The sequence below is a fragment of the Equus quagga genome, chromosome 3, assembly GCF_021613505.1.
Source record: "Equus quagga isolate Etosha38 chromosome 3, UCLA_HA_Equagga_1.0, whole genome shotgun sequence".
NCBI classification, from domain to species: Eukaryota; Metazoa; Chordata; class Mammalia; order Perissodactyla; family Equidae; genus Equus; species Equus quagga.
Genome location: NC_060269.1, coordinates 69,430,428 through 69,438,989, shown reverse-complemented (window position 1 = coordinate 69,438,989; position 8,562 = coordinate 69,430,428). Strand labels below are relative to the sequence as shown.

Sequence of the window (8,562 nt, the reverse complement as noted above, 5' to 3'; positions counted from 1 at the left end):
CTGCCAGTCCTCCTCTTTTTGCCGAGGAAGCCTGGCCCTGAGCTAACATCCATGCCCATCTTCCTCTACTTTATACATGGGACGCCTACCACAGCATGGCTGCCAAGCGGTGCTATGTCCAAACCCGGGATCTGAACCAGCGAACCCCAGGCCGCTGAGAAGCGGAACATGTGAACTTAACCGCTGCGCCACCCGGCCAGCCCCACAAATGGTGGCAGTTTTGACAGCATTCGTAGTAGCCATTTCCTTATGAATTGGGAAACTGAGACCAGAGAAGTGAAGGGACTTGCCACAGGTCCAAGGCCTGTGAGGGCCAGGGCATGGAGATGAAATCCAGAATCCAAGCTGGAACACGCTCCATGCTGTCTCCCCAGTTGGAGCCCCTCACTGGCCTTCCCATGGGCGTCAAGGAGCAAACCGAGTCAGAAAGCCAGGCCTGCAGGTGCGGAATGGGAAGGGGTAAGGAGCACAAGATGCCACCTGCACCAGGAGACAGGCTACCCAGCTGTGCCCCCGAGCCCTCTGCCACCAGCTTGCTGGCTGGCCTCAAGGCCAAGCTTGACTGCTGGCATCTGTTACCATAGAGACCCAGGCTGGGCTGGGGGCTGGCCAGTGACAGCAGGCCCTTCCCCCACTGATGGGAACCAGGCCTGCTCCAGTTCAGAGGCCTTGAGCCCAGACAACACTAGGTGGCACTCCCCACACCTGCCTCTCCTTATTGCCTTGCGTGCCCCAGCTGACCCCTCCACCCCGGAACCCCAAGCCTGAGCTGTCTCCTCCATGCCTCTCTGCTCTTCTTTGTCCCTGGGATTGAGGGCAGGAGGAGGCAGCCTTTAGTACCCTGCCTGGGAGCTGGGGGCTGGTGGGGATGTGGGCGTGAGGCCAAAGCTTCCCAGAGAAGAGAGCCAGAACGAGCCCCCGTCACGGCGGAGAGGTAGATTCGGGGAAGCTTCCAGAGAAGAGGAAGAGCTTAAATCAGCCCCAAATGGTGGGCGAATGTGGGAAGTGGAGATGATCAGGAGGACCAGCCAGGCAAAAGTGGAGAGGTGGGACAAGCTGGGGCGCGTTCAGAGAACAGCGAGCACTGGACCGGGAGTCTGGGCACCTGGTACCTTGTCCCAGCCATGCCACGAAGTAGCTGTGCCACCCTCTCTGGGCCTCACCTGTGAACGGGGAGGCTGGACCTGATGAGGAATCTCTAAGATCCCTTCCAGCTTTGACATTCTTTCTGTTCGATTCCAGCCCTGGACTCCCCCAGTTACAGGGCTGCGACGCTCCACAGGCCAGTGCAGGCTCCAGTGCCCCCACCCCCACCTTGGTGGGTGCCTGGGGGTGGAGCCAGGAGCCAGGTGTTGGGCTGGGGGCAGGGGTCATGTGCCTGTGGGGGTGGTGGGCAGGTGGCAGACACCTTTGTGGATTGACGTAGCTCAGGAGGGTGAGAAGGAGGCCTGGAGGTGAGAGTTTCGCCCTCCTACTCATCTCTTCAGGTAACTAAATCCACAGCCAGCATCTCCCCCTACTCCTCCATCCTGGGGGCACTGAGACCTCCAGGGAGCCCAGGGCTGGGGTGTGAGCTCCGCTTCCCTAGATGGGGGCTTCCCTCCGAGATCCCCCCTAAGCACTAGCCCCGTTCCACAGTCACCGCCATCCCCCTTCTATAGGGAAGGAACAGGGTAGAGTCCCTGGTCACCAGCTCCCAGGACCTCGACTGTTGCTGGGCCTGGGGGGTGTGGACACAGTGGAAAGGCTCCAGACAAATCCATGTGGGAGAAAAAGAGTGTGGACTTTGGAACCCTGGTTATGCCATTCACTGGCTGGGTCATTCTGAGCTAATTACCTACCAATGTGCCTCAGTTTCCTGGTCTGCAGAATGGGGTAATAACTGGCCTTACAGAGAGTGTGGAGCCAGAGGCCACGTGAAGAGGCTGGTGGGCACTCCATCCCAGGCCACTGCTAGGGGACGCAGGGACTGGGGACGCCCTGAGCTCCTCAGCTCTGAGAGCCTCTGGATGGCTTCTGCCCTGGACGACAGCGAGTAAGGCCCGGAGCATATTAGACTTTTGACGTCTGCCAAGCGCAGTCATCTCCTGTGACCCTCCAGCAACCTGAGGCATCACGTCCCTGTCCCAGAGGAAACTGCTGAGACCCAGAGAAAAGTGGCCTCACCAGCACATCCCACTTTTCTGTGTCTCCATCTCAGGCTAGCTCTCGAGACCCCATCAGGGTCATTCCACAGCCCTGAGCTGCACCTTCCTCCCCACCCCTGGCCCCCAAGCTGTCGCACCCACTGCCGGTCAGGATGGCCTTAACCCCTCCTCCCGGTGGTCAGGCAGTAGATAGGGGATCGAGGGTGACAAGCAGGGGAAGCAGGGGCTCCTGGCCAAGCCCACCTCCTGCCCCCTGCAGGGAAGCTCCTCCTTTCAAGGCTGCTTCTGGGAATCCCCTGCCACCCCCACCCCCAGCCAGACCCAGTGACCCCAGGCCGGACTGATACCTGCGGCTCACTCTTGGGGAGGTGGGGCGCCAAACCTGAGGGCAGGAGAAGCTGGCCTGAGAGAGGAGGAGGGGCCCTCCAGTCTGGACTGTGGGGGTCAGGAATACCGAGGGAGACCACAGGGGCTGGCCTCTGTATGGAGAAGGCTGCAGCAGCCCCATCCTCCGTGCTTGAGTAGCCCAGCAAGAGGCTGGCAGCCCCCACCAGCGGCTGTTTTGCAGTCTCACTGGCCAGGAAGGTGGACACCTCACACCTCAGTCTCCCAATTACGCCCTCTTCCCCCTCCTCCTCCTCCGCTCTTTTCTCTCTCCTCCTCCTCCTCCCCTCTCTCTCCTCCTCTCCCCCCTGAAAACCTGTGGCTGAAGAGACCTTGGCTTCTCTGGGACTCTAACCCTGGGGACTGCCCACATCTGCTCCTGAGTTTGGGAGCAGGGGGGCAACCGCCCCAAGAAATCTCTCCGGGATGGGAGCCACCCGCCTGCTGCCCAACCTCACTCTGTAAGTGCGCTGCCTCCCGGACTGCGGTTTTGTTGCCAGTTCTAGCCTCAGGGCAGACCTAATCTTACCGGGACTCCTACAAGGCTGGCGGGGTGGGGCAGGGTGTGGGCGGGGGCGGGGGCAGCGCCTGGGTGCGCCCCTGGCTGGCTGCTGGCACCCATACCTGGGTCTGCCTATTCTCCCCACACAGGTGCTTGCAGCTTCTGATCCTCTGCTGTCAAACTCAGGTAGGTGAGCGGCCCGCACTAGCTTTTCCCCATCTCTCCCACCCCACCCAATTGGGGGTGGTAGGCAGGGGGAGTCTCCTTTTGGTGGACAGAGGCAGGTTCTGGCCTCTCCCTGGGTCTAGAAGTCTCTGAGGTTTGGGGGGATCAGTCCTTGGAAGGGGGGTAGGAGAAGGGGCCATGGCAGATTTGGGGATTGACTGACATTTTTATCCATCTTCCCTTCGACGGCAACCCTCCCTACTTCCCCTGGGGTCTCTGCTTCTCTCTCTCTCCCCACACCGGCTTCCCCCAGGCTAAGTGCAAGGGGCAGCCCAGGCGGAGGGATGGAACCTGGGAGCGGCAGGGAGAGGGCGGAGGGAGGCGATGGCTCAGGTGAGGCTTGTACTTGCAAGTACCTGAAAGGACAGTTTTCCTTGCAAAACCACTGTGTTCCTCTCACCACCATACTCTCACCAACATGGTGTCCTGGGGGTCACCGGCCTGGGGTGCATGTGGGCAGTGGGAATGCCCAGCCAGGGCAAGGTGACGCCTTACCCACAGGGCAATGAGGTCAAGCCCAACGAGGTTGGTTTGGGACAAGATTCAGGGTTTGCTTCTCCCCCCATGCAGCCTCCCCCGAGCCTCGGCCCCCTGTGCGGCCGGTCCCTTTTTGTGATCCTCCATAAAAGTGCAGCTATTAAAATGCACTGGTCCAGAACCGCTCTGGGGAGAGATCGCTTGGCTTTCCCAGGCCAGAGGCCCGCTTCTCTTCATATCCAGTGGGGACTTTTTTTGAAGGTAAATGCCTTTTCTCTGGGAGAGGGAAAGGGGCTGCCTTTGAAGCAGTGGGGGGGTGGGAGAGAGAGAGACAACCCCCCCTTTTCATTCCCCCTTTTGCTGCAGCCCCCGTTCCAGGCCTTTTGCTTCACACATCCAGGGAGAGCAAGAAAAAAGCCCCCAGCCTGGCTGGGAGGGGGCTGGGGGTGGGCCCAACCTGTTCTGGAAGGGGAATTAGCACAATGGTGCGGCTGGCCGGCGTTTATGGCCTGGCTGAGGCCCCATCCAGGACTGGGGAAGGTGGCAAAGCTGTGCTTTCCCCTTGAAGTGCCCCTCAGCCCCCTCGGAGGGGGGCCAGCAGGCCGGACCACAGCCATGCTTGAGGGGCCGTCTGACAAGCAGCTGTCTGCGGCAGTGGAAGGGGAGGTCCCCACCCCGCAGCGGGAACATGAAAGGAACAGGCAAGGTCCCGTGGGGAAAGCAACTTGGGGGCTGTGGGCTATGGGGGGGCGTGGGGCTGCTTTTGTGCAGGGCTTGTAGGGGGACGAGGCAAGGAGGGGGCTTGGGGGGAGCCCTCTCTGCTCTGACCTGGAACAGCCAGCCAGAAAGAGGCTGCCCGCCAAGAAGGGCGGAGGGCCTGAACTTGGGCCAGGAGGCTCAGGGCTGGGGTGGGGACAGGCCAGACCCCACCACCAAGGATCCTGGGCCAGCCAGACTCCACCCCCTGGCAGGGAGGCAGGTCCCCCAGCCCACATACTAGCCTCAGGTTTTTCTAGGGTAGGGTATGGAGTGGTCATTGCTGCTCTGAGTCTACTCTCTTTGGCTGGGATCCTGGCAACACTCCCGGCCAGTGGAAGAGCTTGTGTTGGAAATGAGCAGTGACACACGTTAAGGGTTAACGCTGAGCAGGTTACACTGTCAGCCTGGAGCTGCTCCCTCACCTCCCCCTTCCTCCAAGGTGATACTTCCCACCCCTCCCTCCAGGAAAGAGTGGCCCCTAACAGATGCTGCTCTGAGTCTAGCTCTGTCCAGATGGTTGCGATTGGACTAGGGGTTTGGGGCAGGGAAAAGCTGTCCCGGCCCAGGCCAGCAGGATCCAGGTGGAGAGAGAAATGTTTTAGTGCTAGAGCTGAGGCTGTCACCAGCAACTGGGAAATGTCATCCCGGTTTGCACCTTGCTGGAGAGAGAGGGCAGGAAGTGGTCTGTTTCTCTCTCCTTCAGTGTGGCAGACAGGTAAGGAGAGGCCTGGCCTGGAGAAGGTACTTGTCCTGCCTTTGTACAGTGCACGGATGGAAACGGCCCCTCTCCCCTCCGGGGAAGCAGGTGGCAGTGGCATTGCCCCCGACTGGCCAGGGGCCTCTGTTACATTGTGGCACAGGTAGGCGGCCTTGCGGGAGCAGCCAATGGGCCACCATTGGTAGGGCCTCTCACTGCTGTCTCCACCTCCCTCCGCTAAGGAGGCGCCTCCCCGCTGGAGGAGGGAGAGACACTGGATGGGGGCTGGCTCCTCTAAGAGCCCTGAGCCCCCAGGGGGAGAGGCAGGGGACAGGGCCTGAGTTCAGGGTTCTGCAGTAAATGCTGTAAAGTAATGCCCACGGAGCCCTGCAGGAGCATACAGAGAAGGGTCTTAGGGCCCCCAGATGCTCTCCACTGACCCTACCAGCCCAGTTCCTGTGCAGGGCCTGTGTGCAGGTGTGTGTGCATGTGCTGGGGGAGGATCGAGGAGGAATTGGTTCTCCTGGCTAATGAGCCAAGGCCCCGGAGTTCTGGAGAGCGGACAAGCTCCGACCCTGAAGGGAGGGCAGGGCTTGTTTCTGATTAGCTGTGGCACCCTGTGCACCTCCTGCACTCAACAAGGGGATTGCATGCCATAACCTTGAAGGTCCTTTCCAGCTCCCAGGGTCAGGATTCCAGTCCTGCACTGTGTCACCAAATGTCCCCAAAGCCTGGGCAGCAACCAGTCCTCTGCTTCAGCGTGGACAGGGAGTCAAGAGGTTATGACTGGCTCTCCACTGGCCTAGGAAGGTCATGGCCATATGCCCCCTGCACCGTGTACCTCTCCTTTGCAGGATAAATGGCCTGCCCCCACCACACTTGCCTCCGCATCCCTCCCCTGCATGGACCAGCGGTGGTGTCACCCAAAGCAAATTGACACTATTTTTCCCTTGGTAACCGCAAAGGGGGAGAATCACCCGTCTCCTAATTTTAACCAGTACGTGAGGGACCAGGGTGCCATGACTGACCAGCTGAGCAGGCGGCAGATCCGTGAGTACCAGCTTTACAGCCGGACCAGCGGCAAGCACGTGCAGGTCACCGGGCGTCGCATCTCTGCCACCGCTGAGGACGGAAACAAGTTTGGTGAGACTCAGCCCTCACTAGAGGCTACCCACACCCCTGATCCATCCCAAGATCCTGTGTCAGGGCAGAGGCTACAGTGGTTGAGCAGGGGGAAGCCTCTAGAAGGAGAGCCCACGAGGGCCTCCCAAAACCCCCTCACCCAAGTTCAGAGGTCAGGCTGGTTGGGGGCCCCTCTGCCACACCCCTGGGCTGGCAGCCCTGATAGACGGAGGTCTTTCTCCCCCTCCCCCACAGCCAAGCTCATAGTAGAGACAGACACATTTGGAAGCCGGGTGCGCATCAAGGGGGCTGAGAGCGAGAAGTACATCTGCATGAACAAGAAGGGCAAGCTCATCGGGAAGGTGAGGCCTGGAAGACAGGGGGTAGATGAGAGACTCCGCCTCACTGGCGCGGGGCTTGCGGCCCCAACAGCATCTGGCTCCCCTCTGCTGGGCTGGACCAGGACCATGACTTCTCCACTCACCCCACCACTCAGCCACTCTCTGGTTTCTCCATTTGAAGGAGTCCCTGTGGATCTGTAAGCCCTCTGAGGACACTGGCTGGTCCCAGGATCCTTGGCTCTCGTTTATGGGGTATTTCTGCAGCCTCACTGAGTAAGAATGTTAGCACCAACGTCATGTTGCAGCCCCCATGTTGAGGGCTAAGGGCTGATCAGGGTAGAGAGTTGGGCATTCACGCAAGGACAGAGGCTCCCCCAAGGTCCGTGGGGTCCACAGGATCCAACTAGCAAGATGCGTGCTAACTGCCTACTAGTATAACTACCTTCTAGTGTAACCACCTACCAGTCTAACTGCCTGCCAGTGTAACAGACTACTAGTACAATGGGGGGTTCCACAGCTGTTGTGTAGAGAGAATTCCATTTCCTTAGCCACTGGCCAAGTCTGGCTTCCGATTCTGGCTGTTCTTACCGAATATTTGCTTGTTTTTGTCAAGCCTCAGGCTTCTCTGTAAAACTGGGCACAGTGTCAAGGTCAACTATAGAGCGAAAGGGTGGCTATGTGGCTCTTGACATAATCGTTGTTCTGTAAACGTCTGCCCTGTCTTTTCATCAGAGACTGTTGCCTCCTTTCCCTCCACAAGGCAACACCACTCACCCAGACGGAGGAGCCTTCTCTGTATGGCGGGCTGCAGCGTGTGCACTGAACTGCATAATTATCTTGATCTTTATGCTACATCTCGGCAAACGGAGGCTCAGCATGGCTAAATACCTTGTTCAAAGCGTAAAACTTCCAAATGACAACCCTGTGTCTAAGTTCAGACCTGACCCCAAGCAAAGCTTGTTCCTTTCTCCCACCTTTGCCTCTCCAGCAAGGGCATCCATCTCACAGGCAGGAGTCTGTGGGCTCACAGTCCCTGTCACTTCCTCCTCAGTTCCTGCCAAATAGGCCCAAAAGGCAGATAACCACACAGGGTGGGTGGGAACTCCCCTCCTCTCCTTCCTTCCCCGCAGCCCAGTGGGAAGAGCAAGGACTGCGTGTTCACGGAGATCGTGCTGGAGAACAACTACACGGCCTTCCAGAATGCGCGGCGTGAGGGCTGGTTCATGGCCTTCACGCGGCAGGGGCGGCCCCGCCAGGCCTCCCGCAGCCGCCAGAACCAGCGAGAGGCCCACTTCATCAAGCGGCTCTACCAGGGCCAGCTGCCCTTCCCCAACCATGCCGAGAGGCAGAAGCAGTTCGAGTTTGTGGGCTCGGCCCCCACGCGCCGGACCAAGCGCACTCGGAGGCCACAGCCCCTGACGTAGTCGGGGACACCTGGGGGCAGCGCCCCTCACCAGCCTTCCTGTCCCCTCCCCTTCCTAATCCAAAGACTGGGCTGGGGTGGAGGGCGGGAGCCAGAGAGCCCAAGGAGGACCCTGAACACCAGGGCCCCCAGCTGGAGGGGGGCAGGACTGCCGCAAACCAGACCGGCGCCTCGGGGCAGTCTCCGAGCCCACGCTGAGTGGCCCCGGGCGGCGACCCCGGGCTCGCGCCCTGAAACCAGTGCGGAGGTCGGGGGCCAGCCTCGCAGGCGCCGCCCGAGGCGGCTCTGCTCACACCCGTCCGGCCCCCTCTGCCCGCCCAGGCCTCCGCGCTCCTCCGGGCCAGACCCCGGGAGGGGACTCTGGGTTTTGTTTCAGGAAAACAGGAGGGAAAAAGAGGGCTGGCCATTCTTCACATTCCGCTCCCCAGGCCTGCACCCCCACCCCCAGCTCCCAGCCCCAGAATAAAACGGTTTTCCTGCAAACG

The 8,562-nt window shown here is 60.2% G+C and overlaps 1 protein-coding gene across 2 annotated transcripts; it reads left to right on the top strand.

Annotated features, from left to right (window-relative positions):
* Nucleotides 1-1,272: 1,272 nt before the first annotated feature.
* On the top strand, nt 1,273-8,540 carry FGF17 (fibroblast growth factor 17). 2 transcript variants are annotated; one of them, XM_046656951.1, is made up of 5 exons: nt 1,273-2,992; nt 3,183-3,219; nt 6,190-6,334; nt 6,569-6,675; nt 7,785-8,540. In XM_046656951.1, the coding sequence occupies exons 1-5, from the start codon at nt 2,958-2,960 to the stop codon at nt 8,076-8,078; spliced, it is 618 nt and encodes a 205-aa protein (XP_046512907.1). In that variant the 5' UTR covers nt 1,273-2,957; the 3' UTR covers nt 8,079-8,540. The 2 variants fall into 2 exon arrangements, with proteins under 2 accessions (XP_046512907.1, XP_046512906.1); XM_046656950.1 differs by having other exon boundaries at nt 6,157-6,334.
* Nucleotides 8,541-8,562: the final 22 nt, after the last annotated feature.

Coding starts and splice junctions, on each gene's coding strand:
- FGF17 (XM_046656950.1), top strand. CDS start 2,958: ATGGGAGCCACCCGCCTGCTGCCCAACCTCACTCT. Junction 2,993..3,182: donor CTGCTGCCCAACCTCACTCT/GTAAGTGCGCTG, acceptor CTCCCCACACAG/GTGCTTGCAGCTTCTGATCC. Junction 6,335..6,568: donor TGAGGACGGAAACAAGTTTG/GTGAGACTCAGC, acceptor CCTCCCCCACAG/CCAAGCTCATAGTAGAGACA.